General features: G+C 45.1%; 1 protein-coding gene across 3 annotated transcripts; it reads right to left on the bottom strand.

Annotated features, from left to right (window-relative positions):
* Nucleotides 1-489: 489 nt before the first annotated feature.
* Nucleotides 490-15,376, bottom strand: LOC132458787 (rap guanine nucleotide exchange factor 1-like). 3 transcript variants are annotated; one of them, XM_060053074.1, is made up of 24 exons: nucleotides 15,131-15,376; nucleotides 14,730-14,896; nucleotides 13,895-14,076; nucleotides 11,909-12,065; nucleotides 10,687-10,940; nucleotides 10,360-10,465; nucleotides 9,989-10,067; nucleotides 7,895-8,008; nucleotides 7,428-7,544; nucleotides 6,898-7,193; nucleotides 5,737-5,838; nucleotides 5,554-5,600; nucleotides 5,189-5,303; nucleotides 5,029-5,104; nucleotides 4,748-4,832; nucleotides 4,172-4,264; nucleotides 3,844-4,032; nucleotides 3,504-3,588; nucleotides 3,271-3,365; nucleotides 2,834-2,912; nucleotides 2,544-2,645; nucleotides 1,869-1,966; nucleotides 1,014-1,154; nucleotides 490-821 (listed from the first exon to the last, which is right to left on the bottom strand). In XM_060053074.1, the coding sequence occupies exons 1-24, from the start codon at nucleotides 15,156-15,158 to the stop codon at nucleotides 686-688; spliced, it is 2,943 nt and encodes a 980-aa protein (XP_059909057.1). In that variant the 5' UTR covers nucleotides 15,159-15,376; the 3' UTR covers nucleotides 490-685. The 3 variants fall into 3 exon arrangements, with proteins under 3 accessions (XP_059909057.1, XP_059909058.1, XP_059909059.1); XM_060053075.1 differs by having other exon boundaries at nucleotides 4,172-4,270; nucleotides 4,754-4,832; XM_060053076.1 differs by lacking the exon at nucleotides 5,737-5,838 and having other exon boundaries at nucleotides 15,131-15,375.
* Nucleotides 15,377-15,926: the final 550 nt, after the last annotated feature.

Here is a 15,926-nt window from a genome sequence, read left to right as displayed (position 1 = left end):
AACCCGGATTCTAGGAACCCTTATCCTTTCTCTCTGGTATCAGATCATGTATCTTTCTGGTAAAAATAGAAAATTAAATTGAAAGTTAAAAAGGCTTTTTAGTAAGTAAAATTGAAAGTGCAATGTATTTCAGATCAGATCAACAGTCTCTCTGGAACCTACGTCGGGACTCCAACCCGACCTAAAGGAACTTGGTCCTTTCTCTGGGAATCCAACCCGACCTAAAGGAACTTGGTCCTTTCTCTGGGAATCCAACCCGACCTAAAGGAACTTGGTCCTTTCTCAGACCTAGCAGACCTATTCCTTGACATAGGAGCAGGATGAGGTGAGGCCTCTTGCCCACTGGCCAGAGACTATAGTCATAGGGGTTGAACCCAGGACCTTTTGGTATTTCAAGATAGATTTCACTGAATAAAACGTTTTCATTTTACTAGCCAATGACGTTGAGTATATTTTATTCTGCTAAAAAACACAAAACAGACCCCTTGATACAAAAAGTACAGACATTTATTGAGGGTACATACATACGATTTGAGCTGATATATTGCTTTGAATGACATCGGATTATTGCAGCCTTAGTGGCTAGCGATTAAACATGTCTCCAAAGACAGGTAGGTACGGATCAGTTTCTGTATGTCGTCAGACGTTTCTCCTCCTCATTACATTGGCTCACTGTCTTCTAGGCTCATCTCTGATTGGTCTTTGGAATGTTGCGTGGGCGGATCTTGAGAGAGAGTTCCCATAATGCCTCTTCAGCCAAATGGTCGCTGAAGTCATTGAAGAATGACGAAATCTCACTTTTGGGCTGAAGGGAGTAACAGCTGGAGAAAGAATTAGAAAGGGCAGTTAGGAATGGTGGAGAAATAATAGGAGAAGACAGAGATAAGAAATAACTAGGAAAGTATTGTAACAATTATGTCACATGACACTCCATATATATACACCTTTACAGGATGACCTGTAAGCAAACACAAACCTACAGATAACACTACCAAAATAGTCAAATTATTTACATTTGTTGGAAGCTCCTCAGAGTGTCCAGGATGTTGAACTGCTGCCATCGTTTGGAGAAGTTGACCATGGACCCCTGTGATGTCATCAACCGGTCAGGATTCCCCAGGTGGACAAACGTCAGGTCCTGCAGGATCAGTCCCCTGGAGGGCAAACACATGAGGGAGACAGGTGAGGCACTGAGCACTGTGTGTGTGTGTGTGTGTGTGTGTGTGTGTGTGTGTGTGTGTGTGTGTGTGTGTGTGTGTGTGTGTGTGTGTGTGTGTGTGTGTGTGTGTGTGTGTGTGTGCGTGCGTGCGTGCGTGCGTGCGTGCGTGCGTGCGTGCGTGCGTGCGTGCGTGCGTGCGTGCGTGCGTGCGTGCGTGCGTGCGTGCGTGCGTGCGTGCGTGCGTGCGTGCGTGCGTGCGTGCGTGCGTGCGTGCGTGCGTGCGTGCGTGCGTGCGTGCGTGCGTGCGTGCGTGCGTGCGTGCGTGCGTGCGTGCGTGCGTGCGTGCGTGCGTGCGTACAGCCCTCTAGGATGTCAGGCACTGTATAACTTAGACCTACAGGTACGGTATTTATACATGGTAGAACTCAAAAGGTAGGGTATATATGCAGGCAGGTTCTATACAGGTAGGGTAAATATATAGGTAATACTCACAAACGAGCTATACAGGTAGGGTTTAAGTATTACTGTCAGGTAGGGTGTACAGGTAAGGAATATATAAGGTATTAGTAGTACTTACAGGTAGAGTATATAAGGTATTAGTAGTACTTACAGGTAGGGTATATAAGGTATTAGTAGTACTTACAGGTAGAGTATATAAGGTATTAGTAGTACTTACAGGTAGGGTATATAAGGTATCAGTAGTACTTACAGGTAGGGTATACATGGTGGTTCCACCTCTGAGAGAGCTGTTCTGTAGGTTCTGAAGGATGATGAACTGTCAATCAAAGCACTGAATTCTTCTAAGGCCTAGAAAGACACGTACACACACACACACAAACACACGTTTACATTCCTGACACTGACTTACTCATGTTTGAGCAAAGTATCGTCTAAACTGTGGCAAAACCAAACCTCAAAACAACGTATTTCAGATGAAAGGTGATGTACTGGGTTACATATTAGTGCCATGGATTCATCCTCATCCAAATCTCAACATTCCATGCAAAGTAAAAAAATGTATGATAAGACTTAAATATAGATTGTCCTCTATAGGTTCAAAGCATGCTAGTAACCTGTGAGTGACCTGTTACAGGCTGTTTTGGGTTACTAGGTTATATCGAAAAACATTCTGGCTAAACCAACCAAAATCAGTTTGTAGTGATTGCAGACAGTGAAGCTGGAACAGCAATAAAGCCCTGTCACACAGGGCTTTATTGCTGTTTGTACCCGAAGTCTGCCAGTTTGTACCTTCTTTTTTTAAGACTTTTATTACGTTTGTACCCGAAGTCTGCCAGAAGGCATTCAAAGATCTGGATTGCGGGTGGTGACAAGCTAAAACAGGGTGTTTGGTTTGCCTTGAAATAACACTCCTTGAACCACGTACCTCAGCTGTGTGTTTCTGCCAGTCTAGTCTTCGCAGGGGCGCGGAGTCAAGGGCCGACAGGATGGACAGGTAAGAATTAAAATTATTCAGTTTCCTGAGGTGCTAGAAGACAAACACAAACACACACACACACACACACACACACACACACACACACACACACACACACACACACACACACACACACACACACACACACACACACACAGACACACAGACACAATTAGAACCTTCTTGCTATTGCAGTCAGTCTCCTTGGATATAGTTAAGCGTGTGAGTCTTAAGTGTACCTTCATGACTTTGAGGAACTTCAACACTAGCTTTTCTCGTTCCTGAGCTTTCTCCTGCAAGATGATAACAGAACGCACCCTAAATCACATACGCACGTACACACACACACACACACACACACACACACACACACACACACACACACACACACACACACACACACACACACACACACACACACACACACACACACACACACACACACACATAAATTCACACACACACACACACAATTAAGTATTAGTATGCATCTTTGATTCTGGCGGTGATAATAACTTGGTTCATGGGACACACACAAACTGTAAGCAAGGCAATGCAACAAATCCAACAAAGTCACGAGCCAGAGAGCTCTGGCCCTGGACCATGCACAGAGAAGGTTTACCGCCTCCTGTGTGGACACGGACAGCTTATCATCACCAACACATGGATGACGCACCAGAAGGAGACGTTGTTGAAGTGTTGGGTGAACTCTGTCAGGTTTGGACTCCTCTCCTCATTCTGCTCCATCGACCACAGCAAGACCTCCGGCAGCTAGACAGGTCGCCGACAGAGCGACAGGCAGGTGAGAATTGGTCCACAAAACAAGGTAAGAGATAAGTTGGACTGAAACCTGCGACGGTGTAATAGAGTATTATCAAGTGGGCAAAGAGTTCAAGTTGAAAGTCCTACCTCTATTTTATAAAAGAGTTTGGAGTCCATGAAGGTCAACTGTTCTGCAACATCGTGACTTTTAAAGTCAAGAAGAGACCCTGGTCTAGAGGAGAGGAGAGGAGGGCAGAGGAGAGAGGGTGTGAGTAAGGGAAGGAGAGGAGAGTGGAAGGGGAGAATTATATAAAGGAGAAGAGGAGGTCTTTCAGCCTTGATGACAGGTGGTACTTATGCCGATATAACTATAGATTGATAGGTACATATTTATACCTAATTATGTTATTATATACTTTTTTCTACACTATGACATATTTTTCTATTGTTCAAGTTATTATTATGATATGATGAGGGCAGACGTTACCTGGCAGCCACGCCCCTGGCAGAGAGAGGGCGGAGCCACGAAGGAGACTCGATCAGCTGACGCCTCTCCTCCAGTTTTGATAGGATGTTGGAGCGCAGAAGGCGGGCCAAGCCCAGCTCTCCTTTTATCACCAGGCTGAACACCAAATCCATCAGAAGGAGCTGCAAATCACCATCCAGCTCTATTGAACTGCGAAAACACACACATTCATGGTGCATCACGTATATGCCTGTGTTGTATGTGTGTGTTCATGTGTAGGTAGATGTGTGTGTGTGTGTGTGTGTGTGTGTGTGTGTGTGTGTGTGTGTGTGTGTGTGTGTGTGCCTACCAGAGTTCATCCACCACTCGTACTAGCAGTAGGAAGGTGTTCTTGCTGACTCCCAGGACTGAAGGTTCAATTCCCTGACACAGGTGTTTGTACGTGTTTCTTATTAAGGTCAATCCATTTAATACAATGTCATTTTCTATTCCTTTTAAAGTTCATGTTGCCACTGCCGGAGGCCAATTGCGACAAGAATTCAGCCTTGAAATTGAATATCAGGAATGGAAACATTGACGATGTAAGCATTAAAGAGCTTTTGCATGAAAGCAGTGGAGTGCGAGCTCCGTAGGTTCAGACAATACCAATCCCCAACAGATTAGTTTGATTTAATCATAATTAAGCATTATTTGCAAATAGAAAATGAGAGTGTCATGAGTGGATAGAATGCACAGACCTTTACTTCAATGCCATTCTAACCAATGCAGAAATTCGGGGAAGGTCTCATTTAGTTAAATTACGACCTTTTCGTAAATCGGCATTTAAAGCAATACATGCATGTACAGTCCTACACATAGTCCTTTAAAGAGAGAGACAGGACATCCATATGGAGAGGCACAGTAGACGTGTGCACTGGTAGGATATCTGAACTGTAGTTTGCTGATGACGTCATGAGGGCTGATGAAGGTTCTGTAGGTGGAGAGGAAGACCTCACAGTACAGGACCTGTTCTGTACACACACAGTCACACAAAGTAACACACTCATTAACAATTAGTGTTACCTCCAGGTGTTTTCTGTCAATAAAATCAAAAGCCTATGGATTGTCCAAAAATGTAAAAATATGAATCGTCTACAGATGGTTAAAGGTGTAACAGTAGAATATGACGATTTGCCGGCATGATAAGGAGCTTGGACACTTCCTTACCATTACTGTCCGTCAGAGTGGCATGGACCAATAGGATGTCTGGAGACGCTGCTTTGACACCTGGCCCCTCCTCCCCCTGCGGCAGAGAGCAGACAGAGGAATATACATGGCTGTGACCAGCTTCGCTTCAGGAGCAGGTAAGACGTGTGAGGAACCTTACCTCTGACTTCATGGTGAGTCTATCAAGCACTTCCTGTCGGCTAACCAGCAGCAGCTCTTCATTCTCTTCCTGATCTTCACCATTGCTTTGGTTACACTCCTTCCCCTGCTTGGAACTGAAGCCAAACGTTTAGGGTCCATACAACATCTAGTGTGTGTGTGTGTGCGTGCATGCGTGTGCTTGTTTGTGTGTGTCACGGACGTGCATGCATATGTTTGATATGTGGCTGTGTGTCTATGTGTGCACTTGTGTGCGTTTGTATGCGTGTGTAAGTTTGTGTGTGTCTGTGTGTTTACATGTGTGTGCGTGCGTGTGCTTGTTTGTGTTTGTGTATACGTGTGTATATACGCGTGTGTGGATCTTACCTGTCTTCAGTGTCGTCGTTGTCTTCTTGATCGTTCAGAGAAGAATCCTGATGACGCCAAGCAAAACAACAAGGACACGCACATGATTTAGTCTCCCTGACAGATCACGGCCCTTCTGTGTGTTACGGAGAAGCACTGAGGATCAAAGGGTTTAAGGACAAGGAGGCAAGCAGAGACACTCACCACCATTCTGCTCTGGGGGCAGGGTGACAGAGAACAAGGGGGCGGACAAGCAGAGGGGAGGGAGGGCTGTAGGCGAGGAGGGGAGACAGAAGCCTGAGAGGTCTGCAGGAAGAGGAAGAGGAGGAGGAGGAGGATGAAGGGCATACGTGGGTTAGCAGCAGTTATATAAGTTTGATAAAGGCTATGCTAATCACTCTAGGAACGGACCACAAACAACAGGATCCCGGTCCAGCTGGCGTTGAGCCTCAGAGTGGGTTAGTTGACACATTATATGTTCATAAAGGGGTCGCTATTTAATAGGGGAGGGGCTATTTTGAGATGAGCTAAGCTAACCTGCTACAATGAATGGCTTACGGGCCTGCGTGTCATGTGTTTGATAGGTGCTTTATCCATGGTCCTTGGGGGCGTGTTTCCACCTCCCCAGGTGGGATTCTCGAGTCCATTCATAGGTGGGGAGAAATGCCAGGTGGAGCTTTGTTGCCATGACGCCACTGAACGTAGCCAGCACTTCACTCGCAAGGTAGCAGCGCTCCTTTCAAAAAGTATTTCCTAATAAAATAACTCCAACAGCATCAATGAAATAATCATCATGTCGACCGAGGGACTTTTTTAAGGACTTGTGCTCCCGGAGTGCGGCTCTGACTAGGGCTGGGCGGTTAATCCAATTTTGATCGCGATTTTTGCGTCAAACGATCACAAAACTAATATAATCGAATTTTCGATTATTATTATTTTTATTTTTTCCATTAAATGTTTGATAGAAAGTGCAGCTGGACAATATTTTAGATTTGAACATTTTCTTTTTGATCATTATGTGTATTTTTTTAAGGAGAAAGTTCTCAGTTACAAAGTGTTTATTGGGAGAGACATGCTGAATAAATACGTCATGTTTTCAAACTCAAAAATAATCGTTTGAATAATCGTGATTTCAATATTGAGCAAAATAATCGTGATTATGTTGTTTTTTTCATAATCGAGCAGCCCTTGCTCTGACAGTGCATGTGCTCTTGTTAGTGCATGTGCTCGTGGTGGATCATGTGCTTGTGGTAGTGCATGTGCTCCGACAGCGCAGGCTTCAGTGGATCCTGCAGCGGAAGCTAATTAGTATTCGGGGGTCATCCGACCTATCAGGATGTTCGTAACATCAACGCGTCTCCTCACCAGCTGTTTCCTCTTCGGGGGCAGGGCAGGAGCAGGGATCCTCGCCGCGGCCTGGAGGTCGCCGTGCCCGCCGGCCTGCCGCGGCGTGTCATGGTGCGCGTGCGCGTGCCCGGGGGGCTCCGGGGGCGCTGTGTCGGGGCAGGGGGGGTCCAGGTGTGTGTGTGTGAGCTGGTAGGCCGTCACCAGCTCCTGCTGCCTGCTGTTGTAGCGATGGCCGAGGTCGGCGGGCCGCTGGTAGAACAGCATGTCTGCTGCTGGAGCTCTGTAGGACTCCAGGTACTTCAGGTACTGGTGGACTAGAGATGGACAGAGGGACGGAAGGGGATACAGATAGAGATAATCAGGCACGTAGGGAAACCATGCATTACACATACATAATGCAACAACACATAGTCAACCACACCATGGACAGCTAACTTACCCGAGTACAATCCAAAATACAAACAAATGCAAAAGTGCAATAATATTGTGATTAAAGTATTTTAACACAAATGATTGGTTAATAAGAGAAGGATCTGATCTGTACTCACTATGGCGCTTCTTATCGGGCAGGGGGGGCGGAGTCCCACTGGGGGAGAGGAGGGAGGGAGAGCAGTGCTGAACTCCAGTTAAATCTACTGTGAGGGCCGGAAAGGGACCTTCAGCACCTGGGAGATCAACAAGGAGAGAGGAGAGACCACTAGGAGGGAGGAGGGACCACTGGGAGCAGATCACCAAGGAGAGAAGAGAGACAACTAGGAGCAGAACAAGGAGAGAGGAGAGACCACTAGTAGAGGAGAGACCACTAGGAGCAAAACAACAAGGAGAGAGGAGAGACCACTAGGAGCAAAACAACAAGGAGAGAGGAGAGACCACTAGTAGAGGAGAGACCACTAGGAGCAAAACAACAAGGAGAGAGGAGAGACCACTAGGAGCAAAACAACAAGGAGAGAGGAGAGACCAGTAGGAGGAGATCCAGACAAGGAGAGCTAGAAGGTATTGGAGGGTTCTGGGGTACCCGAGCTGCTACGACGTGTCTTCTGAGGCAGGGCTGGTGGGAGGGGAAGTGGAGGAAAGGAGGAGGTGGGAGGAGGCATCGTTTCGGCCAAGGAGAGGGAGTCGTAGTCTGTATCTAAAATAGCAAAAGAGAAAGGCAGATGTAAGGGATTCTATGAGCGCCCAGGTAAAAACACACGCACGCGCACACACCGCAGCGACCCCTGCCCAGGTAAGACGTTATGATTTTAAACATAACGGCTCCATGGTCGACAAACCCAGGTAACACGTTCTGTCTATAGACTGTGTACATATTGCGATAAAAGAAGGGAAGAGACAATTCCTCACCTCGACAAGCAACGGCAGGTCGTTCATTTTGTCATATACAAACCGTTAAATTCAAACATCGCACCGACCAGCATATCAACACATAAGTGACGTGATCTTAAAGAGACAGTATCCCTATAACGCACAACACAGTATGGTGAATTATGTCTATAGAGTCCACCACAAGACTACACTTTGTTGCTCAAATGTAATATTACTCCCCTCCTTGAGCCTCCCCAAATGTCTTGCGATATTGATATCCCCCCCTCCTGCCTGCGGACTGTTTTAGTTGTTTTATTTTTCTTATGTTTTGTGTGTATGCTGTGTGTGATTGTAGGCTACTGCTGCCTGCCTTGGCCAGGACACTGGAAGAGATTTTTTAATCTCAATGATGATTATTATTTTCAACTAACCAATAGCAGTTGCCTTGCACTTTAAAATGTCAATGCACTTTTCAGCCCTGAATAACAATAAAAGCTATTTAATGATTGATTTGCATGCATAGTATACTAGACCTTCCATTCCATACCATAAATTGACTAATTTCATAATGCAATGAAATGCTCACACACTAGCTGCTTTCAGACACACGTGTAAGTCCATATATTCTCCTGATGGGCCGTATGTGTGAAAAACATATCCTGCCATTTGCACTGCTTTTAAGAGTCATTTGTGGTGAACGAATGTTACGCGTTGTAACATTAGGCAAAATGTTATTATATTATGCTCTCAGAAATGTGTTACATTATCGACTGGGGTTTCCACATTATTGCTGTGGGTTTAATTCCAACTAGAGGTTGAGGTTGAAAACTCTAGTAGCGATAAAAACATAGATACAGATATCAAGCATACCTCCCCAGCCAACCCCCACCCCACAGATCTAACAACATACATTACATAAACAAAACATTTCAATTAATTGGAGTACACACAACCAAGAAAAAAACACATCCAAATATACATCGAAGAAGTTCCAAATTTAAAAACCATGCACATCTTGTTTAAAGATAAACAAGTAATGATGACTCAGAGAGACAAGGTGAAGGTGATAGAGATAACTGCATCAGACGAGCTATTCCACTCAGACGGAGCGCTGAAATGAAAGGCAAGCCGCCCCGCTGCAGTGGAGCGCCTAGGTTCAGAGACGGGATGGCGGGTTTGCTGATGCAGAGTGTTCAGTTTCAAACAGGAAGTGGCAGTGACACCAGTTTCTGTTTTCTGGCCAGCAGCTATGAACCAGGATATGTTTGTGAGTGTCCTCATATACATCGATTGTGTCTAAGTGTGTGTGTGTGTGTGAGTGTCCTCATATACATCGATTGTGTCTAAGTGTGTGTGTGTGTGTGTGTCTTCTGTTTATACATCAATGGTGTGTGTGTGTGTGTGTGTGTGTGTGTGTGTGTGTGTGTGTGTGCGCGTGTGCGTGTGCGTGTCTTTGTGTGTGTGTGTGTGGGCGTGCATCTTTGTATGTGTGTGTGTGTATGTTTGTGATTCTTCTTTGAATTAATTGTTATTGCTAAACATTCAGTAAAACACCATACGTATACTGCTCCCAGTGTCTCAAACCAGTAGAAGGCTGTGGTTATAGTGGATAGCACCATGCAAGCGGGGGTTGGATTGTGTGGGGAAATCCTCCAGTGAGCTTGTTTCAGAGAGGAAGTGGCAGTGTGACTGGTTCCTGTTTCTTGTCAGCAGCAGAGAAATAGGATATGTTGCTGGTGTTTGTGTCTCTGTGTGTGTGTCTGTGTGCTTGCGTGTGTGTTATTGTGTGTCTGAATGGTTGAATTACCTTGGGTTTGAGGGAAGTGTGTGTTTAGCGTTTCCACCCACACACTGGGTTTAGTCACCTTGAGACACTCTTCATATTCCTAGAACGCACACACACACACACACATACAAAATCCATTGGCATTGCTAAGAAAATAAATCAACGAGTGTGTATTTGTCAGACCAATGCGTGTGTCATATATATTATACGTTGTGATGTGGTGTATGGACGTCTGTGAAGATGGCTTCTCTCATGTGTGTGTGTGTTTGAGTGTGTGTGTGTGTGTGTGTGTGTGTGTGTGTGTGTGTGTGTGTGTGTGTGTGTGTGTGTGTGTGTGTGTGTGTGTGTGTGTGTGTGTGTGATGTGTTTGAGCGTATGGTGTATTTGTTGACCTCCATGTTGGGCTCCGACTCTCGTCTCATCGGGGCTACGATGGCCACGTTGGAAGGGGCGGGGCCTGGTATTGAGTGGCGTTTCTTCGGCGGGAGGGCAGGAGCACTGGGGGGAAGGACACACAGATGAGTTTATGCTGCCTATCATATGTTATGCTATTATGTTATAGCAATATACAACGCAATACACATTCAACTGGGAAAGTTTCACAAATTTTACCTGGACTTTTTCACTTGCTCTAAATAGACCTCAATGTGATTTTGAACGCAAAAGTTCCCAAATCTGTTTTGTTGCACTGTGTGCTTCCCAGGTGAGCTGTCTATTACCTGTCTGCAGCGGTGCATAGGAACGGTTTAGGGGGTTTAGGAGGAGCGGACTCCTCCGTGGGAGCCATGGGCTCCGGGTTTTGACTGTGCTCTGGAGAGACGTGCTGGTCCTCGATCTCATCCTGGCCAACGGCCTGCAGGGATTGGTCAGAATCCCGGCGCACCCGGTTCTGCTTGTCTTTAGGGGACAGCGGTTGGATGGGGGAAGAAGGGGAGGGGCCGTCTTGTCTCTCTGCGGCCAGTCGTACCAGCTCCTGAGACACGCACACACACACAGGGCTAAGTCATACCTGCTCCCCAATAACATGTATCTGTAGGGCTAAGTCATACCTAATAACATGTATCTGTAGGGTTAACTCCTACCTGCTCCCTAATAACATGTATCTGTAGGGCTAAATCATACCTAATAACATGTATCTGTAGGGTTAACTCCTACCTGCTCCCTAATAACATGTATCTGTAGGGCTAAGTCATACCTAATAACATGTATCTGTAGGGTTAACTCCTACCTGCTCCCTAATAACATGTATCTGTAGGGCTAAATCATACCTAATAACATGTATCTGTAGGGCTAAATCATACCTAATAACATGTATCTGTAGGGCTAAATCATACCTAATAACATGTATCTGTAGGGCTAAGTCATACCTAATAACATGTATCTGTAGGGCTACATCATACCTAATAACATGTATCTGTAGGGCTAAGTCATACCTAATAACATGTATCTGTAGGGTTAAATCATACCTAATAACATGTATCTGTAGGGCTAAATCATACCTAATAACATGTATCTGTAGGGCTAAATCATACCTAATAACATGTATCTGTAGGGCTAAATCATACCTAATAACATGTATCTGTAGGGTTAAATCATACCTAATAACATGTAACTCAGACCTGCTCCCTATTAACATGTATATGTAGGGCTAACTCAGACCTGCTCCATGATAACATGTGTCTGTAGGGCTAAAAAATAAAAATAATAATTCCATAAAATTGGTGACAATGACTCAAAGGTTACGATTAGCATTGGACGAGGGAAAATCAGACATGCCATTCAACTGAGTCTTTATCTCCTGAAGGTCACTCAGCCGAACACGTGTGTCATGTCTGCTCTCTCCACCTCGACCTGAATCCCTAGTCACCATGTTCATCCAACGGTCAACATAATGGTCCTTCCTCGCGGTGACCCAGTGCGAGCGCCAGCCCAGCGCTTTACCTTGACCCCGTCCAACACAGCCTTCGTCACCACGACAACGGTTGCTATGGCCTCCTTCTCTTCCTGGACGATCCCCTGGAGCATCAGCTGGTCAGCCCAGTGGATGAGCTGAGCCAGGGAGGAGTAGAGGCCGGAGAGACAGCACGTCACCGTCTTACTGCAGGCCGGAGGTCAGGAGGGAGAGGAGGAGACACATGTTGTTGTTTTACTGCATAAAGTCGGAGATGGATCATGAAGTAATGCATGGTTTCAATGACAGAGCAAATAGTGCAAAATTTGAGCATTTTTATTGACATAGCTATGACTCATTTTTTGTCTGTAGATATTTTCGGTATTTTTTATTTTATAAAATTTATAACAAATATAGCTGCGAGCAGCAATGTGGGGGTCAAGCAGAATGGGACTCAATAAACTAATTTTGCTGGTCAGATAATCGGTAAGCTTGCTACAAGATGATATTGGCAAATGGTTATCACGATAAAAATACATTGAAGTTGCTTTGTAAGGGCCGGAATAGACTTGCTGCTAACAACCCCACCCTAGGCGTTGATGATGCCCAATTATTGTGCCACGGTTGGTTTGGATGCATGAAGGCCTCGCGGAGAAATGAGCTCACTTCCTGTTTGACGTCCCCCTGAGGTCAAAAGTCCCCAAATTGTTCAGATGTCCCCAGAATGATGTCATGACTCTATGTACTAAGTTTGGCTATGATATATAAAGACATTCTGAGAACAAGCTTACTTCCTGTTTGTTGGCTTTGCCGTCAAGTTTGATTGGCTGTCACGGCCAAACGGTTTTGAATTTTAAAAAGCTGTTTAGCAGATTTGTTCAGCTTGGTCTGAAGATCATATATGGCAAGTTTCATGATGATTGGACATACAGTACTTTGTGTCCTGTGGATATGTACTATTGATTTTGACAACTTTCAATATGGCGGCCAAATTCTGATGTTGCCATTGGAAATATTTTATTAGCTACATGGGGCGGTCTGATAGTATCACCAGACATTGGAAATTTGTTTGAAATATACTCATGTGAAGAGAGAGGAGTTAAAACACGTCTTCATTAATTATAACGCCCCCTAGAGGTCAATGGTCACCAAATGCATTGAGTGTCCCCATGATGATGTCATGAGTCTATGTACCAAGTTTGGTTATGATATGTCAAAGGGCTGCTGAGATATTGGCTAACTTCCTATTTGGCAACTTTGCAGTCGAATTTGATTGGCGATATGTTTTATCAAGCATGGCCTGATGATCATGTCTGCCAAGATTCGCGATGATTGGACAAAATCTGTGATAGGAGATGAATTTTGAAGGGTTTTGACATAAACCAAGATGGCGGAAAATCAATCATGGCGCATGGGTGCGTTGGACTCGGCTTGGATTAAGGAATCCAATGATACCTTGTTTGTGTATATTGGATGAATGGGTCGAAAGTTATGAACATGAATGCATGTCCAACTTTGACCTGTTGGTGGCGCTAGAGCTGGAGACCTCAGATTCGCTTCATTGGCTAATGGGACTGTCCTTCACCCAGGCGTTCTATGGGCTGCCATAGACTCCCACTGAAGGATAATAATAATAGGAAAACGTACGAAAGCAATAGGTTGTCTCGCAGCTTCGCTGCTTGACCCCCAATAATGCATCTTTATTTAGGCACACAGTTCAACCCAAAATTTTGTTCAGAGTGCTTAACAAAAATAGAGAGTACAAAGTATAAATAGTAAGACAATAAGACAGATAAGGTGCTAATATAAAACAATAAGGTCAAATTTTTTACCATCCAGTACTTGATGCTTGCGGTGGCACCTGAATTTCAGGAATTATCAGGAAAATACAATAACAGTAATAATGTAGTTATTACTATTATTACAATAACTCCATTATAATAGTTATTTTAATCGTAACTTTTGTTGTTATTATGCCCAATAAGTAGCGTCTCTCCCCTATGGTTGTGCTGTGCTGGGGCTGGGTGTGCGCTCACCTGTTGTGTATGTGTGGCTCCAGTTGGACGAGGTTGTGGACCGTCTCTAGCACCTGGCCGGCGGAGCCCGACAGCAGGCTGTTCATCACCGGCTGATCGCCGCCCAGCGTATCCAGCAGCTTCTTAAAGTACCGCAGTGCACTGAGCACCGCCCGCTCCTGCTCTTCCAACACACACACAGACTGGACACATATAGACACACACACACACACAAAGACGCTCACGCACACACACACACACACACACACACACACACACACACACACAAGACACAAACACACGCACACACAAAGACATACACGCACACAGATGCACACGCACAAACAGACACACACAAACACAGCATACACACACACACACACACACAAAAACACAGATGCAGCAAAAACATGCACGCACACACACACAGACGCACCAACACACAATTACAGCATACACACACACACACAAAAACACACACACTCAATGGCATGCACAAAAGCACACACACAAACACAGAGCATTCACACCAAACACACACGTACACACACACACACACACACACACACACACACACACACACACACACACACACACACACACACACACACACACACACACACACACACACACACACACACACACACACACACACACACTGGTTATAGACACGCACAGAGAAATAACCAGACGCACACATTTTAGTGTCTGTGTTAATGAGCTGGCATGTTTTGACGTGTGCCTGCTTTGTGTGTTGTTTGAGACTGCGTGTGCGTGTGTGTGTGTGTGTGTGTGTGTGTGTGTGTGTGTGTGTGTGTGTGTGTGTGTGTGTGTGTGTGTGTGTGTGTGTGTGTACCTTGCGTTGCAGCGGGGGTGTGGCAGTGAGGTCGAGATCATGGGGCTTATTAGCGGACGCTTGAGACGGGGTCCGTTTGATTTTCTCGACTGAGCGTTTGATCCTGGGTGGGTGGAGCTTGTCTTTGAGTCTCATCGTGAGGGAAGCCAGCTGAGACCGCTGGGAGTCTGGGGTAGAAGGGGGGGGGGGGATACACAAGTCAGATGGGAAATACACAGAAAGACAAAGAGATTGTTCCTCATTTGACATTCAAATATTTAACATTTTGAGAAAGGACTCGAAAGATCACACATGCTGACTGAGCGGCGATGTGAGAGGCGTCCCGGTAAACGGAAAGGCAGACAGACAGACAGACACCAGGGTAAACAGTAACCATGCTAACGCAGACAGGAAACGCTTACCGGTCTTATTCTCCAACCTCCCCGACATATTCGCTCCACACACACGTTGCCTTTACCGGAGGAAGGTCAAACCAGCCCCGCTTTGTCTCCACTCCTCTTGGTCTTCAGACGTTTCTTCCACCAGCACACATCTCCGTGTCTATTTCTCTATCGCACTGGCCGCTGCTGCGCGTTTCCTCCGTTCCGCTTTCCTGTCTGTGTAGATGATGCTGCTGCTCATAACGATCATGATGATGAGTGGAGGTTGAGACGGAGGTAAATACCCAGACTCGATCTGCAGCACCCCTGGTGGCGTCTTTAGGTTAACGTTTAAACCCTGGAATCTAGAACACGTTCCATGCTACGCATGCAAAATATAATGAATATACTACCACCACTAATAATAGTAAAAAAAAATGATAATGATAATATATTATGTAGGAATTTGTTTTGTCTAATTTTCGTCCTTTTACTGTTACTGAACCTTTTCTTCACTGTGGTGAAGCAAGCATGAAATGGATATATTATCCCACCAACATCAGCTTCACATCAAGTCTTCATATATTAAAGAGAGTGAGTGCGTGAGTGAGGTCAGTGAGTGAAAGAGGCAGATAGAGAGAAAGGCACACTGGTAATTTTGAATAAACTTTTATTCAGGTCAAATCATCTTTTCTGCATTCAGTACACTACAATACACAACATCGTTGCAAGAGTTCACATTTACTGATACAGACTTTACACTCACATACATACTACTATACATACTTTAGAGTAGAGCTCTCTTTGCAGATATGTATATATATGTATATATATATAT

The sequence above is a fragment of the Gadus macrocephalus genome, chromosome 6 (genome assembly GCF_031168955.1).
Source record: "Gadus macrocephalus chromosome 6, ASM3116895v1".
In the NCBI taxonomy this organism is placed as follows: Eukaryota; Metazoa; Chordata; class Actinopteri; order Gadiformes; family Gadidae; genus Gadus; species Gadus macrocephalus.
This window is presented reverse-complemented; position numbering and strand designations above follow the sequence as displayed.

What these genes read in the sequence shown, in the direction of transcription:
- LOC132458787 (XM_060053074.1), bottom strand. Translation starts at nt 15,158, where the DNA reads ATGTCGGGGAGGTTGGAGAATAAGACCG. An exon ending in GCCCCCAGAGCAGAATGGTG is followed by an intron (nt 5,601 to 5,736) that starts GTGAGTGTCTCT and finishes TGGCGTCATCAG; the next exon opens with GATTCTTCTCTGAACGATCA. An exon ending in CGAGTGGTGGATGAACTCTG is followed by an intron (nt 4,033 to 4,171) that starts GTAGGCACACAC and finishes GTGTTTTCGCAG; the next exon opens with TTCAATAGAGCTGGATGGTG.